The sequence below is a fragment of the Pezoporus wallicus genome, unplaced genomic scaffold (genome assembly GCF_028554395.1).
Source record: "Pezoporus wallicus isolate ANWC-B61680 ecotype Strahan unplaced genomic scaffold, APGP_CSIRO_Pwel_v1 contig_2025, whole genome shotgun sequence".
NCBI lineage: Eukaryota > Metazoa > Chordata > Aves > Psittaciformes > Psittacidae > Pezoporus > Pezoporus wallicus.
Genome location: NW_026640253.1, coordinates 3,846,750 through 3,865,899, shown reverse-complemented (window position 1 = coordinate 3,865,899; position 19,150 = coordinate 3,846,750). Strand labels below are relative to the sequence as shown.

Below are 19,150 nucleotides of genomic sequence, written 5' to 3'. Positions count from 1 at the left end.
TTTATTTGAAGCTTTTTCGTGTGAAATATGATTTGGTTTGTTTTATAAAACTACGTAATATATTTGGTAAAATACTTGTAATTGAGTTATATGAAGGCCTCTGTTTCCTTGAACTATGAACAGCTTATAGAATATTTATATTAATTGACTGAAGTGTTTTCCTAACTTCTGTCACTTTTTACACAGTATATCCTGTCTTGTTATCTAGGTAGTGTCTCTGGTGCAGTTACTCAGCGATCCTTTCTATAGGACTCTTGAAGGTTTTCGAATGCTGGTGGAAAAAGAGTGGCTCTCTTTTGGTCATAAATTCAGTCAACGTAGTAGTCTGACTCTGAATTGTCAGGGTAGTGGATTTGCTCCTGTCTTCTTACAGTTCTTGGACTGTGTGCATCAGGTAAGTCAATCTCTAGTTTTAGTTTACAAGAAGAATTAACAAATAAGTGCATAGATGCCTCTATTTCAGATGTTATAGCTGGGGGTTTGAGAGAAGACTAGCAACCTCCTTCTCTGGGTTTTATTGAAGTGAATGAATTTCACCTCATAAAGAGCTGGAATGGTTGCCTAGAGGGGGCTGATCCAGCCACACAAAACAGACCAAAAGGAATGGTTGGCATTACAGATCTTCTGAGGTCATTTATGCAGGTTTCAAATAGAAGTTTTTTAAGCTTAAGACTGCCTTTTGGCAGCCTGGGGCACCTTTATTCGAAAGAAGAAATTGTCTGACTGTCAGTGCAGTGACTAGACAGTTTTTTATTCCTTGTGCTTGACAGTGAGTTTTGAAGAGGCCTTATACTCCATCAGTTCGGGAAAAAAACAACCTATAAACCGGGGGGGGGGGGGGGGGGGTGAGATGTCCTTGTTTTTATATATACTGCATGTTCAAGAGAAGGTGAACACCAGCAGTTACATTGTTTATGCAGAAGTTAGGTTGATGTTGTGTTTTAAGCCCAGCTTGTAACTCAGAAACCACACAGCCCTTCACTCACTCACTCCCCTTCCTCCCCCCGCTCCCAGGTGGATGGGGAGGAGAATCGAAAGAATTTAACTCCCACAGGTTGAGATAAGAACAGTCCAGTATCTAAGGTATAACACAAACCACTGCTGCTACCACCAATAATAGCAATGATAAGGGAAATAACAAGGGAAGAGAATACAACTGCTCACCACCTGCCGACTGCCCAACCCTAGCAGTGATCTAGCCCTTTTGGGTAACTGCCCCCCCAGTTTATATAGTGGGCATGACGTGCTGTGGTATGGAATTACCTTTGGTTAGTTTGGGTCAGGTGTCCTGTCTCTGCTTCCTCCCAGCTTCCCCTCCTCCCTGGCAGAGCATGAGACTCAGAAAGTCCTTGGTCAGAGTAAACATTACTGAGCAGCAGCTAAAAACATTGGTGTTATCAGTGCTGTTCCCAGGCTGAAAGTCAAAAACACAGTGCTGCACCAGCTACTAGGAGGGAGAAAAATGGCTGCTACTGCTGAACCCAGGACAATTAAGAATATTACACTCGTTTCAAGTTAATTCTGAAGTCTGTCCTTTTTTTTATCTCAAGCCAGTAAGTATAAATGCTTTGCAGACATTAAATACGAGCAACCATCATTATTGCTGTCTTGCAAGTTAATAACCCTATTCTTGGAATTTGGTTTGATTTCTATAGCTTTCCCCACTAGAAAACGGTAGAAGTATGTGTCATATCTGTTTCATCAATCTATTTCTCAATGGCTGTCTTCCTGAGGTTTTTATTTTAAATGGAGAGATTTCTCCAAAGATAATCAGTACTGCATTTTTTAATTCAAACAAGTTAATCTGCCCAATTGTCACACTAACTAATCCTTCCAACAGCTTAAGGTTATTGCTCCTTTTCTGGAGTAGAAAAAACAAATTCTTGGTGCAGTGGCTGCAACAGGACAGAATAGCCATGTCTTCCAGTACTGGAACCCATCTGCTTGGTGGTTAATTCAGTTCTGTGTGTAAATCATTTGTCTGGTGCTGTATTCTGTCTGCTGTAAGATGTCTTCTCCAAGCTTTAATGAACTTATTAAATAAGTCTGTGCATTAGTAGAAAGGAGAAAACCTATGTATGATTTCAAGCAGTAGTATAATTTTGAAGTAAATCCCTCCAGCATCTCTCCTTACCATATGTTGATGTCCTTTTGGTGCATGTGTACTACATTTTTCTTAGAAGCATTTAACCCCAAGGTTCTGCTTCTGGTATGTACTAAATATTCACCATCTCTTAAAAGATGATTCATCACCTAGCTTAAAACTATTGGGGTCATCAATGTACAATGGGGTCACAACTCAACCGAGCTAGATCTGGTCCGAAGTAAAACAACAAATATGTAACGGAGCTGCAGGGACTTCAGCACCAGCTGCTTCAGTCTGTTTACTCCTTTTGTTCCAAATTACTTGCTTATGTAGATGTAGCCTATATCCTGTTTCTCACCCTAGAAACACTTTGCTCCAGTTTTACTGTAATAAATCTCAGAAAGATGGCGTAAAGAAAAGCAAGGAAATTATGCACGCATGCCTGTAGAGTAATTTTTTCTCCAGTCAGGATTTTGGTTTGTTGTCGTGCAACAGAATGTACCACGTTTTCTTCAAGGCAAAATATTTGATTTTTCTCTAAGTCATGTTTAACACAACCTGGAGTTCTAAGAACATGGAATAATAGATTATAAACATCTTGTCTTAAAAAGTTAGGATGAAATGTAGAGTGGGATAAATCCTTTTTGTTAACAAATGTCAGGTGTGATTTTGTCTCAAACTGCAAGATGCCTAAATTATTCTACTATAGATGTGAATGTGTCAAAGAAATAGAAGAAAGTTGCTGTGGTAATTCATCTCAGCAGCTTTAATGCATGTCACTAGGTAGCTGACTCTTCTCTATATCCTTTAATATAAAGTATAACAGTTATTAACAGATAAATTATTAACAGATAAATTTTACAGGAAGTTCTGTATTTTCTGGTTTTTGCTTTTAAGCTGTGACCACCTGCCCTGGGTGCAGCTCTGTTAGCAGAAGGATTGCCTCCCACAGGCCATCTGGAGCTATTCGTCTCTTCTTCGCTGGTGGAGATACTACCCTTCCAGTCTGTTAGCAAAGGTGTTCATGTGAACCTGCCTGCCATTTCCTATCAAAATAATAGAAAAATACTGGTAGGAAAGGCTATCTTATTTTGATGGGTGTCAATTTAGAAGCAGTTCAGCACATCAATCTGAAGGAGGCAATAACTTCTCATGAGGGAAGACAGAGCTGTCTAGGGGTTATAATCTTTTCAGCCAGTGTTATATTCAGCCAAGAAAGCACATGGGTACACAGATTTACTGCATAATCAGTGTAATATATATAATATAGACTTGTCTGTTAGAAAAAATCTTTAAGCTAAATGACTTACAATCCTATTTAGAATACAGCTCTGAGTAATTTTTTCTAGAAATGGACTTACAAATGTTAGATTCCTAGCTCACAATGGCATAGTATTTACATACCAAATTCTAACAGTATGGTTGTAAACTCTAGGGAAGACTTTTGAGATAAAATGAATGGATAAAGTTTCATAGGAATTTACTGTGAAAAATAACTTTACTGAAGATTTATACTTGAACATTTCTGTAAAGTTTCATCGATTTCTGTGCAACTTATTAGACAACTACAGAATCTGATTAGATTGCAGCTTGACCCTGAAGTGTAATGTATTACGATCAAGTGTTTTAAAATCACCCATTCACCAGAAATAAACATTTGGTCCTTTCAAAATATTTTTACCCATTATAGTCTCAACGTGCTATGTTCAGTAAGAAAGTCACCAGAGAACTAGTATGTGCATTAAATGTCATGAGTTAAACTAAAGATTCTGAGAAAACAAATGAAGCAGTAATTCCTGAATTAGAACTGCATCATCATGTAAAAAGTCATTGTTTATGCCAATATCTCCAGGTGTCAGCTGAATTATTAATTCAAAATCATTCTTTCACCATAGAAGCATCTGGCAGATTCTCTGTTTCCAAGACAACCGAGTTTATGCATGTGATGTCACTGCAGGAAGCTTTTCTTATTTTTCTTCTGTACCTATGTGGTAATTTATTGCATATAATTGAAGTGTAATGATTTTCTAGAACTGACTTCTTTTAACCTCAATAAGCAGCTCTGTTACAGCACCCCGTGTATAAAGGGAGGTGAGGGTGCTACTCCCATGGTAGATGTAGTCAGTTATTCCGGTATTTGCAGGAATACCCTCCTAATGGTTACTAGCACAGGAGATTTTGGAGTGCAATATTTCTTACTTAAACTAAGTACATATTGATATCTAATGGGATTGGAAAACTGGCCGATAGTAGTGTAAGATTCTTAAATATATTTAGGAGATATTTAAGTTAATTGGAGCATGTAGATTTGAAAAAGAATTCAAAAATAATGATTTTCTCTAATCATAATATTAGAAGCACCTGTTGGTTTACTCAGGTTGTAATAGTTCATATCATATGGTGATTAAGCATTTTAAAAGATGATGTAGTTGTAATTTTCAAAGATACCCCATCCCTGTAGACTTACCTTTCTAGGTAGTATGTGTTGAAATTGTCAAGTATGAAACATTGCTTCTAACTTACATGTAAATTTGGAGTATATCCCTTAAAATCAGTGAATTAACTGAAACAGCAATAAGGAGTTATTGGAGAGAAACCAGCTATACTTAACTTCAGCTTAGTTGGTTATGTTGTCTACAGTACGGATGTATTTATTGTCAGCATTCACAGGGGATTTATTTTGCTGTCATATTGCACATCATTATTTTTACACATCCCTTTGTATTATATCTCAATATCCTCTTTTTTTCCTTCTTTTTTTTTTCTTTTTTTTCTACTTTTTTTTTTTAGATTCATAACCAGTACCCAACAGAATTTGAATTCAATCAATATTATCTGAAGTTTCTGGCTTTTCATCACGTATCAAATCGATTTAAAACTTTTCTTCTGGATTCAGATTACGAAAGACTAGAACATGGTATGTGTGATGTTTGTTTATTGCATATTGGTTGCGTAGTTGTCAGGGTTTTTATTGTCAATATTTGGTCTACAAATTTGCCTAGTTTGAGATAGTCCAGTAATTGCATGGTGATGATGTAATGAATTCCATTTGAAGAACATAAATCAAAATTAGGGGGAAGAACATGTAGAATTCTCTGAATTTGATTCCTGAACCATGCTATTGATTTGACTAAAGGAAAATAGAAGAAATGAGTGTCATGCCTCTGGGTCTTTTAGCAATTTATCCACATGATTCTGTTTCCTCTATTAAATACCTTATTTTAACAGAAAAAAAGTCCTTAGGAATCTTCAGCGGGTGCATGAGGTTTCAGGAGAGGAAAGCTTTCCCATCTGTTATCTCTCACTTCTTTCTCTTGTGTTCTTTCAGTGTTTCTCTTCTTTTGTATTTCCTTTTACTGCATCTGTCATATGCAACCTTACTGATTCCAAAGTCTTATCTACTCTAAGTGCCCTTTTAATAAGACCACACAACCACAGCTGAGGCTTTTCTTGGAATTTGTTCACTGAGCAAAACGCTTAGGTGCTCTGAATTGCACTGCTTCGTGGGGTGGTTCTCATGGCATACAATTTGAATGCTTCTCTTAAGAACTGTAGAAACTGTGGAACAGGTGGAGCAACCATTTTATTTTAACAAAAAAGTTAATTTCCATTATATGCCTCCATTTGAACAAAAACAAGAAGTTGGAATCAATGACTTTTGTGATTCCTTCCAACTTGGATTGTTAGATGATTCTACAAGGACAGAGAAGGGTTAGGTGGGAGGAGGTATTAGTTTATTTAAGGGTAATTTGCTTTCAAATACCATTTAATGCAATATGTAATCCTGTTCCAGTAGATTTTGGATAATCTGTATGTCCTTTCAAAGTAATTTCAGATAGCACAAATATATGGCTGATGTGTTTACACTAACCTAATTTGTTTTCCCTGAAATGAGTCAGCGAGTAAATAATTTTAGGGAAATGAGTTACTTGCAGGTAAGTGATGCAGCTGGTGCAGCAGACTGTAATGGGTAGTCAGGTAGTGTGGGGCAGAATCAGTTAGCAGGGCTTAGTGGTCTGCTAAGTCAGCATAGCTGCAAGAAGAAAGGGGAATTCATAAATACACACAAGTATTTCTGTAGATTTCAGAACAGGTTTATAATATAATACTACTGAATAGCTGCAGCTGCAAACCACAGAAGTTATTTCATCAGATACAATCTCTTGTTGCATTTGATAGTAGATTTATTATGTGAAATTCCTTTTATCTGTGCTTTAGTGTTTGTTACTTATTATACTAAAGCTACCCTTGTTGCCATTGTTTCTTTCTCTAGGGACATTATTTGAAGATAAAGGAGATAAACATGCCAAAAAAGGAGTTTGTATTTGGGAATGTATTGAAAAGATGCACAAAAGGAGCCCTATTTTCTTCAATTACCTCTATGCCCCTGCTGAAATAGAGGTACGATTTTTTAAAAAACAAACAGGTGGTTTGTTATTCTGAGTGATTCCGTGAGTACATTTTGCTATCTTAATTGTTCTCAGCTGAATTAAGCATTTGATGGACAGTTGACCCAGACCCACATTTGTTGGTTGGATCAGTGTGTCTCACAGGCTTAGTTATGGAAATGTCATTTAAAGAGCCACATTCTGGAATATGTATTTATGCATCTTGCGGAAGTAAATGAGGATCTGTCTTTCATTTCATTTAATTATATGAATGATTATAAAAATTATCTTAAAGTTTACGCAGACTGTTAAAAAAATTACATGCTGTAAGCCATAATTATGGGGAAATGAGTTTAGAGTGATAATGAGATACATTTCATAATGATCTGATTGAATCACTATCTATATCACTGTCTCATATGTCCACTAGATTTGACTGTGTCTTGAATAATTATATAGAATTCACAATACACTTGCCATTACAGAATTGTGCAGTAGCCAGGGAAGCAGTCAAGATACCTCAGAAACTGCAAGAAAAGGGTCTGTTTTTACTGTAGCTCGGGGTGCAAGGCTGTTTTTAAGATGTTCCTGCCATCCACTGCCCCACGTGTTTATTCCTGTGCTGTTCTCTGCTGCTTTGGCAGTGAGCTTCACCCTGATAAATCATTGTTTGCATGTCTGTCCACTGCTGGTGACCAGAAAACATAATGACATAAGAGTCTCCACTGTCTCAGAGGCCAGGGCACAACTAATATTTTTGTTGGTGTTTCTTGGTTTTCTTTTTTCCTCAAGTTGTTTCACCACATTGTATTTTAGCACACATAGTACCTTGTGCTCAAATCTGCTATATAAACTGATCTCATTTAAAAAAAGTAGAAATAATTATTTCCTTTAAGATACTTTGAGTCTGCATCAGATCTTTATTGCAGTCAAAGGTGCTGCTCCCCTCAACCCCCCCCCACACACCACATGCACATGCAGTTATACTTACCTAATAAAGTGGTAGTGCAAGAGGAAGGAGGGAAAAAACAGAGGGTGGTATTCAGTGAATCGAAAGTGCTGCAGATATCTTTGTTTTAGAGAAACATTTATATTTTCTGTAGAACCCTCACTGTGATGAATTTGGAGCTTGAATGATTGCCTGTTCACTGTATGTTCTATACATTTTGCTGTAAGCATAGCCTGATTAGTAAGCAATCAGGAGTGGGTTTTGATATTTTTATAGTGTTAGAAACTTTTTCCTCATATGAAATGCTAACATGGTAGCAGAATTAGGCATAATAGCAGAAATAGTCATTATGACTAAGCATCATTCTTCAGACTTTAATCTTGTCTGTTCACCTGAGGTAGTAACACCCTTCAGGTAAGGTGCATGCAAACTGAAAATCTTATTTTATTTTTTTAAAAGGAAAAAACCAAACAACAACAACAGAATATTTAATACGAAGTACTCTGTTTTAAACTATTCTGAAAGATCTGCAGTCTCTGGCTGCCTGCTTATTACTGTGGTTTTTCCAAGTAGCATGTCCACCTATGTTAGATAGCCTATGTCCTTTCTGTCATGGTAGAGTCTTAGATTTTCTGCTGAGAAAAACTGAAGGGTGACTGCTGTCAATTACCTTTTGTATCTTTAACAGGAGGCACAAAGACTGTGAAGGTACCAGTGGCATACGCTGAATTAGAGTTCTTGGTAGGCACTTGATTTAGCAGAAGGATAAATATGAGCAATATATTCCCAAAACTAGTATTACTTTTAGGTTTTGATCTGACCGAGCCAAGTGGAAATTACCAAACTGCAGCACAACTGACCAAGTCCAATATACTGTTCAATTTAGAATGATCTAGAAAAATGTAAGCATTGTATTGTGAGTCTGAAGCTCAAAGACTTTCTGTCATTATAACAAAACTTTCTTTCAAATAGGCACTGAAACCAAATGTAAATATGTCCAGCCTCAAAAAGTGGGATTATTATGTGGAAGAGATTTTGGCTACAGGTCCTTCCTATGATTGGACCATGGTAACTGCCAAATGCAATGTTTCAGAGGAAACTGACCAATCGGATGGTTCATTCTCTCAAACTAAGAGGAAAATAGTATGGCCATGTTATGATGATGTTAAAAAAATACAGCCTGATGCCATCAGCAGCCTTTTAAATGTAAGTACATGCATTACACAGACCAGTAAGTTCTTTTATGCTCATGAAATTAACATTTACTTTTTAAGTTAATGCCTTATAGATATACTGTTATTAAAAGGATCATGATAGATGTGAAAACAGGTGTTTAGTAAAACTAACCGGGTGATATTGAGAAGTGATGGTTGGTCTGGGAATTAGTTGGACTTCTTGCAAAGCTTATGTTGTTCTGAATGAACACTTTTCTGGGAGTACACTCTAACAGTAGTTAGTAACTATGAGAAAGACAGTCATGGATTCTGTCTTTTTTATATAATAAGGTACATAGTATAATACATTTTTAGGTTACCTTTTATAGGAAATACAAGAACTGTCATTTTAACTTGAGCACATGTGGAATCTGGCTTTCTTTTCCTCTTTCTACTCAGTTTAGAGTAGGTGTGTAGTAAAATGACTAAGACATAGATTTCCAGACAGATAACAAAATGTGACACTAGTTGATTTTAACAAGGGGGAGGCAGATACACAAACATAAACTGAACATCTTGGCCCAAATTTCTCAGATAGCTTTCCATGATTGATCTCAATTTATTCATGTTTGTTAGGACCGAAATGTAAACTTAGATTCTTTAGAATATTTTGGTCATATATGCCATATATGGTAATAAAAACTTGAAATATATGTGTGATATTGGCTTTTTCTTGTTTCAGCTTATGTAGACTGCTTAGGTTTTGTTGTTTCTTCATTAGAAGATTAAAAAGAATCCTATTATCATGATAATTATTGTAGTTGATTTAATATCTGTATTTTCTTAAATGTTTATTGGTTGATTATAATTAATTAACAGTCCTAATATTTATATTAGTATCTTAATTGATAGTGTGGGAAAATGACAAAGGCATTATTCACTTCCCGGAGCTATTGTTTCAGGCCGCCTGCATATTCAGATACAGGTCACTATATACAGTTTTTCACTTTGAAATCTATTTGCAGAATTTACCTTCTATTAAAGCTAGGATTACAGAGACTAATACTCCCAATGCTTGGAAAATTGGGGTATGCTGTGGGTCCCCAAACTACTCTGCAGCAAAGATGATATTTAGCAAAGTTTTAAGGCAGGAAGTTTCTGAATGGATTTGAGTCCTTGAGGATAGACTTGCTTTTGCTAGAGAGTTAACTTTATTCTGGCACATTCCCGAAAATTCTTTTCTTTCATTCATTCCAGTCATAATTGATCAAACACAGGAACAATGCCCCGTTAAACAATAATAAATTAATCACTTGTAAAACTCCCCTTGACTCAGAATAAGATAGCCAGAACTTCTCAGAGCTTACAACTTCAAATGCAAAGAGCAAGCTGTCTCTCAGCAGGGGTCATATCAGGAATTCCTTAGCAAAAAAAAAGCCAGAGAGCTTTCATATCAGGTAACTAGAGGCCAGAAGTAAAACAGGAATAGAGCAAGTGTTCTTCTGCGTTTCTTCCTGGTGTAAATGCCAAACTATCCATATCCACAGCTGTGAGAAACTGCCATATAACAGGGAAATCGGACCTATAATATTCTAAAGATATGTAGGTCAGGTTTTATAGAGTTTAAATGTTGTTTGTAAATTAGATTATAGTAATAAAAGATAGCGATGGAGAGGAACATTTGGAAAACTTTGAAGAGGTTGTATAAAGGTTACAAAAATATTCTTGTAAGTTCAAAAAGCAAAGTGAACTTTCTTTTAAAACAAGCTGTTAATTTAGGGCTATTGCTGATGTAGGAGAAAGACCTCTCTTGAATCATAAATCTATTGAGAATGTGTTGGTATCCAAAAAATGTTTGAACTGAAACCATATTTAGCAATTGTAAATTACTAGGGAAGGTTGATTCTCCCTTAGTTTATAATGAGAAGCCCAAATTTGTTTGTTCTAAAGATATTTTTGAGTTGAAAACTAGATAGTGCTCTTCAGGACCTAAAGCTGAAGCAGAGAAGTTAATGAGTGTCTTAATTGAGAATTTTCCTTGGTAGAATGTGGTGCTCTTCTATGAAGAGCAAAAGGTGTAATTCTTTAAATGTTCTAATGTGTTTTTGGTCCATAACAGTTCACCTTTAAACAAATGTGTGATGGTTCTCTTATTTCCATAAATCCTTATGTTTCTGAGTTTTAGGAAGTTGACCAGTTAGCACATTTCATTAATTTAGTCCTAAATTAAGCCTTTTAAAGTTTGCTGGTGATAAAATGCATTGTAAAATACAGATTTCTGTATAAAGCTTCTCAATTCACTTCTACCACATCAGAGACAAAAATATGAGCTAGGTTGTTCAAATCTTACATTCTCAAAAGTGTACCTTGGAGACAAAATGTTCAAAAGCAGATCCAGACAGAGGTGCTCCCCTTTAAGACAATTTTCTGGTGGCCTTTCTGCATAATAGAAATCAGAAAGAAGGTACTGATGTTAAGAGTAGCTACATAGCCATTTTTAAAGAAAATGAAAGGTAATTATGGAACAGCATACCTATGCCTTTATTTTCTTTTAGAGATTAGTTACAAATAGTTTTAGCAGAATTTTTCCATTTAAAAAAGGTAGATTTTGCCAAAAAACTTGTGTTTTTTTTTTTTCCCCTAAGCACTTGCTTTCATTACTTGAAAAATTCAGTAAGACAACACCACAGGGTAGTACATCCAAGAGCCATGTCTTCAGTACAGGGTAAATTTCTGGGTTAAATGTTTCCCATGAAGACTAGCTCTTCAAATGATCCTTTGACATGAGTATGTTGTGATACATTATAAATAAGCTAACTTATCTAAGTGATGTTCAACAAAGGAAAGTGCAGAGTCCTGTGGCTGGGGAGGAGCAGCCCCATGCACCAGTGTACACTGGGGGCACCCAGGTGGGAACCATCTTTGCAGAAAGGGACTGGCTGTTCTGGGGAACAGCAAGCTGATCATGAGCCAACAACACGTCCTTGCAGGTGCGATGGCTAGTGGTATTCTGGGATGGATTAGGAGTATTGCCTGCAGGTTGAGGGAAGCGATCCTTTTCCTTTAGCCAGCCCTGCAAAAGCCAAACGTGTAGTATTATGCCCTATTCTGGACTCCTTGGTAAAAGAACAAGATGGTGCTACTGGAGAGAGTCCAGCAAATGGCCACAAAGACGATTAGGGGATTGGAACATCTCTTCAATGAGGAAGGCCTGAGAGAGCTGGGACTGTTCAGCCTGCAGAAGAGAAGACTCAGGGTAATCTTATCAATTTATATAGATATCTGAATAGAATGTGTAAAGAAGACAGAGTAAAACTCTTTTCAGTAGTACCCAGTGACAAGACCAGAGGCAGTGGGCGCAAACTGAAGCACAGGAGGTTCCATCTAAACCATCAGGACACACTTTTTCACTGTGAGGATGGCTGAACACTGGCACAGATTGCCCTGAGAGGTTGAGTATCTCTATCACTGGAGATACTTAGAAGCCATCTGTGGACAGTCCTGGCAACTGGCTCTAGATGGCCCTGCTTCAGCAGGGGAGCTTGACCAGATGACCTCCAGAGGTCACTTCCAGCCCTAACCATTCTGTGATACACGCCTGCTTTCCAGTTGTATTAGAGGTAGTAATCTACCGGTATTTTAGTGAAAATACAAGTCAAATCCTGGAGGGCAGACACATCTCCACTGTTTCCTGCTAATTTGCTGGCATTCCTAAAAGGTATTCGGTCTTCATAATTCATACAGATTCCAGTACTTTTAAGAATTGTGAGAGGTGAACCTACACATTCTGTTATTCCAAATAAGCAGTTACATCACTTAACATTAGATGGTGATTGCTCAGCAAGAGGTTGGCAAACTCAAAAGATGCCAGTCATCCAAATTAACTCTGCTGTAAATATACACTGTAAAGAACTATGGCTATATAAGGGGTCAATGAATAACCAGCAAAACAATAAAAATAGTGCTTCAGAGTGTGAGCTTGCAGTTATGTGCCAGAAAGACTGGTCCATCAAAATGGACCCTCAACCATGAAGTTTATTCCAAATACTGAACAAGCAGTCATGTACAGTGTGTTGCGCTCGCAAGTCTGAATGCTTGACAAAGGCAGTAATTAGTCACTGGATACACATTCAAGTATCTTTCCATTTGTGGTCAAAGTCTTGGAAGCCTTCTAGCCCAGGAGTTATATATACTGACAAGGAAGGGCTCACAAAACAGGGTGCTCTGTCACAGTCAAAAGAGCTGACTAGTGAAGGACTTTATCCAGATTGGTTTGTGTGCACAAACACATTGTGGTATCAAAGGAGGTGATCGGTGTCCGCAGTTCTGGAATGTCTCCAAAGTTAACTCCTGTCTGTACCATTGAGATATTACGAAGCAGATTACTTAGCAGATGCATCTTCTGAAAGGCACAGTAATGCTAATCATTTGTATTAACCAATTTCAGGAAATCGATACTCATACATCCACAGATTGTATTTGCTACAGCCTTTCTTTTTATATGTATTGACTTCTGTTCCCATAAGTTTAGGCAACAGGGAATGAGCCAAAAAGATAAATTTAAGGCATTTTTCTCTTAAGGAAATGCAGCTATTCATAGTCCATTGCATATGTGGAAGAAAAAAAAACCTGACATTTTCAGTAAAATTTAGAACTGAAGGAACAAGAGTAAATCTTAATGATTTATTGCCATGTAAGTTTTTTTTTATATGGGGTTTATTAAAGGAGAATGTATTCCAAACTTTTCAATTTATATGTAGGAGATTGTTGAAAGGTTTTCATTTTAAGTTCTGGAAGCACTACTCATTGTAGAGCCAAAAAAAGAAGGAATGTGACCCAGTTGCTAAGTAACAAGTTTCATTTACTTCCAGATTCTGCAGAGAAAGACTCAGAAGTCAAGACTAGGGCACAAAGAATGATCAGATTAAAACCTGACTAACTTTCAGCACAAAAGAGTTTGTATCCTTTTACCGCAATTTGGAAAGCCTTTTACATAAAAAGTCTGTGTTAAATTGATTCAGTCATTTGTATCTCATCAGGAAACATTTTACACTCAGCACTTTGAAAGAGGAACAAGTAACCTAGAGAAGCCTTTAGTCTGGCTTGTGTTCAGCACTCCTTATTTTGTATCTACCTATGAAGATACTCCAAACAAAACTATTCTGGTTTTATTTCTTGGTGGGAAGAGAATCCCAGAATATTTAATGTATATATGGCTTTCAGCTATCTTCAGTATTTAAAACTTCTGATTTGAGTCTTGCTGATAAGACAGATTTCTTATATTTAATTTTACTTATGCATTTCCTAACTTACTTTCAGCAGGGAAGAGTTTGTAGAAATGTTTTGTTCAATATTGGCTTTTTTATTTTCAATTCAGATATCAAGATTTTTCTGGTCAAATATAGTAATTTTCTGTAAGTCTTTCAATCAATAACAATACCCCGAAGAAACTGTCATTCTAGAAGACCATTAGGAGTTGGAGAGTATCATGAAATCGGCTTAAATCACTTGGTGTGGTAGAAGTAAATAAAGACAGAGACTTACTGTCTCTCCTTTGAAAATAAATGCCCTGGGTTTTAGTTAGTTTTTATATAGCATGAGAATTCTCTCTCATGTGGCAGGCTTTGGTTCTATCAATACTTAATTGGATTTCAAAATTGAGGTTTTAATTTGATTTCATTAAGGTTCATATTTTAGTAACAATATAGTTATTAAAAGTAAAAATATAGAAAGGGAGCATGGTGAGGAATATGGACCACGTATCAAAGTAATGACAAACGTATTGATGACTGTTCAGAAGTAAACATAAACTAATGAAATTGCCTCTTTTTACTTGGCATGCACTGTCTTATTAACAGGAAATAACCTTAACTGGAGGTTATCGACATAGGTCATATTCCCAAGTTCCACAACAAGAACATGTTGTTTCAGTTTGGTATCCAAACTGAATAAATCTTTCTGTTTCATTTCCTTCTTTTATTACAGCTTTGTATCACATTTTATCAACCAGGGTAAATGTTAATATTGGCATTGTATAATGTTGGTGTCACAGCACAGAATTTGTTCTTTGTAAATATTTTTATAAAAATATAGCCTATCCTTACCATTGTCATGTTTCTATTATGGCAATTGGTGTTGAATTTTGTGTGTTCAGAACTGGCAGAGAACTGAGAGCATAATGGCTCCTCCAGCCTGTGACATGCAAGAACAACTTTGTGGCTGATGCTGTATTTGGTTGCTTTCGACTCCTGAGTCTGGTAGATTTCAGTGTATAGCTAGTTTGACAGAAGTTTTTCTGCTTTACTAGTCAACACAGCCTAAAAATTACCCATGAAAAATATTGACTAGAAAATGGTTGTACAAAAATGATTGCAAGAAGTGATTCTGTTATCAGAAAACTCTTGTTATTTGTTTCAGGAAATCGAAAAGTTGGAAAGTAAATTAAATCAGAGCCCAGAAAGGTGGCAGTTTCTGTGGGAAAGAGTCAAAATAAGTCTAAAAGATGATACCAGGCAAGACAATGTAAGTAGTAAAAGAGCTCATTCAACAGAGCATTCCATTCCTGCTATATAGGCTACCTGGGGCACTAACAAAATCACTGTATTTCTTGGAGTAAAATACTGCTTTCAGAAATGTTGTTCTAACCCACTACACTGACTTTGTATTTCTGTATGTAGAAAAACATGTTTATGCTTGTGCTATTTACCTAATGGCTTTACCAGAGTAGATTAGGATACACAGACAAAATAAGCATGAGCATATGACTTTATATATTGAAAAGATTCTTGAAGTGCAAAAAAAAACTAATTTCCTAAAATTAGCCAAAAGGACATAGCAGTTTCAGAAATAAGTAAAGATATTTCCATGTCTAAATGGAATTTTGGAACTGTAGATTCTAGTAAAGGTCAGAAGCGTTCATGCTTGTGTTTCCAGTTCTTCGTTCATGCTTGTGTTTCCAGTTCTTCGTTCATGCTTGTGTTTCCAGTTCTTGACTGTGGTAAAAACAATCGCTAACAATATAGATATTTTCTAAGTCAAAGGCTGATTTTTTTTTTTTTAATCTACTTTCACTAGGAAGAATGATACTGCTTTTGTGAGCTTTTCCTATAAATTTGGCACAATGAGTTGCCAGCTGAAGACTGTACCTTAAGTCTTCAGCTTCATGTGCTTGTTCAGATTTGCCAGCTTTCATGTAATGTTTAGTCCACAGCACTACTTTGTTATTTATCCTTTCCTCTCAGAAAAGGAATCTGCTTTATGTCTGTCAGTTATTAAAGCTCACTTTATACCCTAGATAAAGTCAAGATGAAAAAAAAAAAAAAAATCTAGCAAAGCAGAGGGGTTTTTTATTGAATTGGAAGCAGAATAGAAAATGCAAGTATAAATATACCTGATATCAGTCTCCTGTCCTAGCTGTTATTTAAGGATTCTCAGATAAATGCAATAGCTAACATCAGTCCCAAAGAACTCTATCTCTAGGATGCTGTCATTAGATTAAGACCAAACTTAGGATGCCTCTTCCTCCAGGTTATTGAGATTCTATAAAAATAATTTATATTGGATCTGTAAAGTAGCTCTTGGAAACTGCACTCTTTTTGCCTTCCATCTCTCTCTCCTTTCTTTCCCTTCCTTTTTCCTTCCTTCTCTATGAAAGTAGGGAAATTTATTGTATCCAAATGTCTTGACTAATTCTGGATCCTTCTGAGAAATCAAGGGAGACCTTGTTCAAGATTTTGTCACTGGAGTATGGAGGGCTTTTTTGAAATATGGATTTTTCACACCATGTGAACTGTTATGCTTAAGAAATGCATTGAATTACCATCCCTCTGACTTCTTTTCTGAGGCAGTACTGACTCGTAGTATGAAGATTTTTTTGGTCTCATAGTAATTCACAGCTTGTGTTGTACCACGTATTATCAGTGTAAAGTTGAGACAATCTCACAATGCAAGACACATTGTGTTACCTTTCTTCTTTTATTTTCATATTATTTAGCTCCGAAGAGATCCTTCTGGCTCCTCAGGAATGATGTCAGCTAATCTACATTCCTATCAAAAGAGGTCTTTGTTGGAAATACCTGGCAGTGGGCTGGGTGAGGAACAGAGTGCAAGTATCTCTCCCTCTAATGGAGTAGACAGAAGAACAACTACACTATACAATCATTTCACATCAAAGAATGATGAAAATAGGTAAACAGAATAATTACAGAGTGTTTATGCACTTTTTATTAGACAGGTACAAGTCTCTGTTTAAGGAAAAAAAAATTACATTTTCATATGCACAGAATGCTTTATTCCTTCATAGTGGTTTTGTTTTTCTGTTATCTTGATGGGTGGGCCTCTTTCTCCTAGCAGTAGCTTTCAGTCTTCCACTTTATATGCACAAGCAAATTGTAGCTGCACATTTAATGCATCCAAAGTACTGAAACAGTGTTTACCAGTATATCACAGTTACCAATAACTAAACTACTGGTTTAAAACAAATTTGGTTTACTGCAGTAAAAGAAGTGTTTCAGTATGTATGTAGTCATTTGGTGGCTTTTATGTATCATTAATATTCATATTATAGAGTCAAGCCTTCTGTGTTTTCTGTACCTTTCAGATCTTTTGAAGGTACGCTATACAAAAGAGGAGCTTTACTAAAAGGTTGGAAACCTCGCTGGTTTGTGCTGGATGTGACAAAACACCAGGTAAAACTTTTTCAGATATTGGACTTGTTTATGACTAGTTTGCTGCTTTTTCATTGACTGAGTTTGTATAGATTGAGTTTACAACTGCTAATAATGATTTTTTTAGATGTGTATTTATGCAGTATGTTTGTTACATCATTATAGACCATATATCTGTGTTTATCTTGCGTATCTCATAGCAGGTACACCGTTCTGAATGGACAGAGGTTTTTTTACTATTTTGGGGTTTGGTTTGGTTTGTTTTAAACAGTAGTAAATGTTTAGCATATAATCATAAAAGACTTTTTAGACTGTAAGTCATGCATTATTGTTTGGGTACAAGCATTTTTTGCCTGCCTCATACCTCAGGAGAAAAAAAGCCAGGTAGTGCCTGAGGACATTTTCTGGGCATTAAGGTACACAAGCAATACAATCAGTTTTTTTAAAGCACTGAGCACTGTTAACTCTAGAATGTCATTGAGGAATTAAGTGGTAAGCATAATTTATTCTTTAATTTAACCAAAAGAACTAAAAGCTCTTTCTGAGTGCAATTGGGATGCTGGGAGCTAATAAGGTAACTGATAGCAAGTTTCGTTCAGGCATTCATATTGAAACAGTAGTAGTTATTGTAAGCTCAGTGTGTATTTTGCAGCCTCTTTGTTCCTCAAGCACTTTGCCATTAGCATATTTTCTTGCAAACAAAAAGATATGTATACTCTGGGTATACAGAAGAAACAATTCCATTTTGCAGAAGAGAAAAATACTTGTAAAATTTTTGTATAATCAAATATCCTCCTGAGTTTCATAGTTGTAGGATTAATACAGTTCTTACCTGGAATTCTATTGTTTGACCTTGCTGTGAAGGTTGCTTCATTATTTTGCATTGATTTCTGGGATTTTTTTTTTTTCCTCACTTTTCTTTAAGTAAGAGATTTTCTCTTTTGGAACTTGTTTGCACATTGGAACCCAGTTTGCAGAGTGGTTAACATTCATACCAAAGTATCTTTGCAAGGAGAGAAAAAAAAGGCAAGCTTCTTTCAAACTGCTAAGTGCAGTATAGCAAAATGTGAGGTTTCTGTGCAGTTTGTAATTATCTAAAATTAAATTTTTTCTGATCATTTTTAATCCTTGAAATGTAGAGAGTAATTGTTTTGTTAATTCCTTGGTGAAGTAAAGCTTTTGTATTCGTTTCAAAGTAATGAACAGTGATTAGGTGGTTTCTGTTAGAAAAACTGATAAAGAATGCTGAATCCTAAAGACTATGTTCCACTTTCAACCTTCACACGTCCTCTGACCAGACACAGTGCAGGAATAGTTGAAGCTTCTCTTCTCTGAAAATCTGGTAACAAAATGCTCCTTCCCCAACTCTATGTCTGCACAAGAGCACAAGGTGGAGACTTCTCTGTTCTCAGTTTTGTCTTAGAAATTTCCCATGTCTGATGTCCTTGGGTCCTAATAACACTTGTGCCTCTCAACCTTACCATTCCATGTTGTATCTAGGAAAACAGAAGTGAAATGTCCATCTAAGTAGCATATTTGGATTTTTTTTTCTCTTGTGGTCTAGCTGCGATACTATGATTCTGGTGAGGATACAAGCTGTAAGGGACACATAGACCTTGCAGAAGTAGAAACTGTGATTCCTGCTTCTCCAACAATTGGAGCCCCAAAACATGCAAGTGAAAAAGCTTTTTTTGATGTAAGTATTTCTGGATTTTAATTATATTTATGTGAAAGTTTCTTTACTTGGTGTATTGAACCTTCTACTACTTTCCATCCTGCTGGGAGGCATGAGCTAGGGAGGAGCAGTCGTGCCAACTCAAGACAAAAAATTTTTGCATAGCTAGAATCTGGCTCTCTCAATAGCAGTAGTTAAAAAAAAATGGTACGTTCAGACCCAATTAGTGCAT

At 36.3% G+C, this 19,150-nt stretch overlaps 1 protein-coding gene across 1 annotated transcript in view; it reads left to right on the top strand.

Moving 5' to 3' along the window:
* The window catches only part of SBF2 (SET binding factor 2), a 260,718-nt gene that overhangs the window by 238,913 nt on the left and 2,655 nt on the right, over positions 1-19,150 (top strand). Inside the window, exons 34-41 of the mRNA XM_057418287.1 lie at positions 209-394; positions 4,877-5,003; positions 6,360-6,487; positions 8,396-8,629; positions 14,995-15,099; positions 16,571-16,764; positions 17,177-17,264; positions 18,808-18,939. Coding sequence (XP_057274270.1) covers positions 209-394; positions 4,877-5,003; positions 6,360-6,487; positions 8,396-8,629; positions 14,995-15,099; positions 16,571-16,764; positions 17,177-17,264; positions 18,808-18,939 — 1,194 coding nt within the window. The remainder of the gene's footprint in view (positions 1-208; positions 395-4,876; positions 5,004-6,359; positions 6,488-8,395; positions 8,630-14,994; positions 15,100-16,570; positions 16,765-17,176; positions 17,265-18,807; positions 18,940-19,150) is intronic.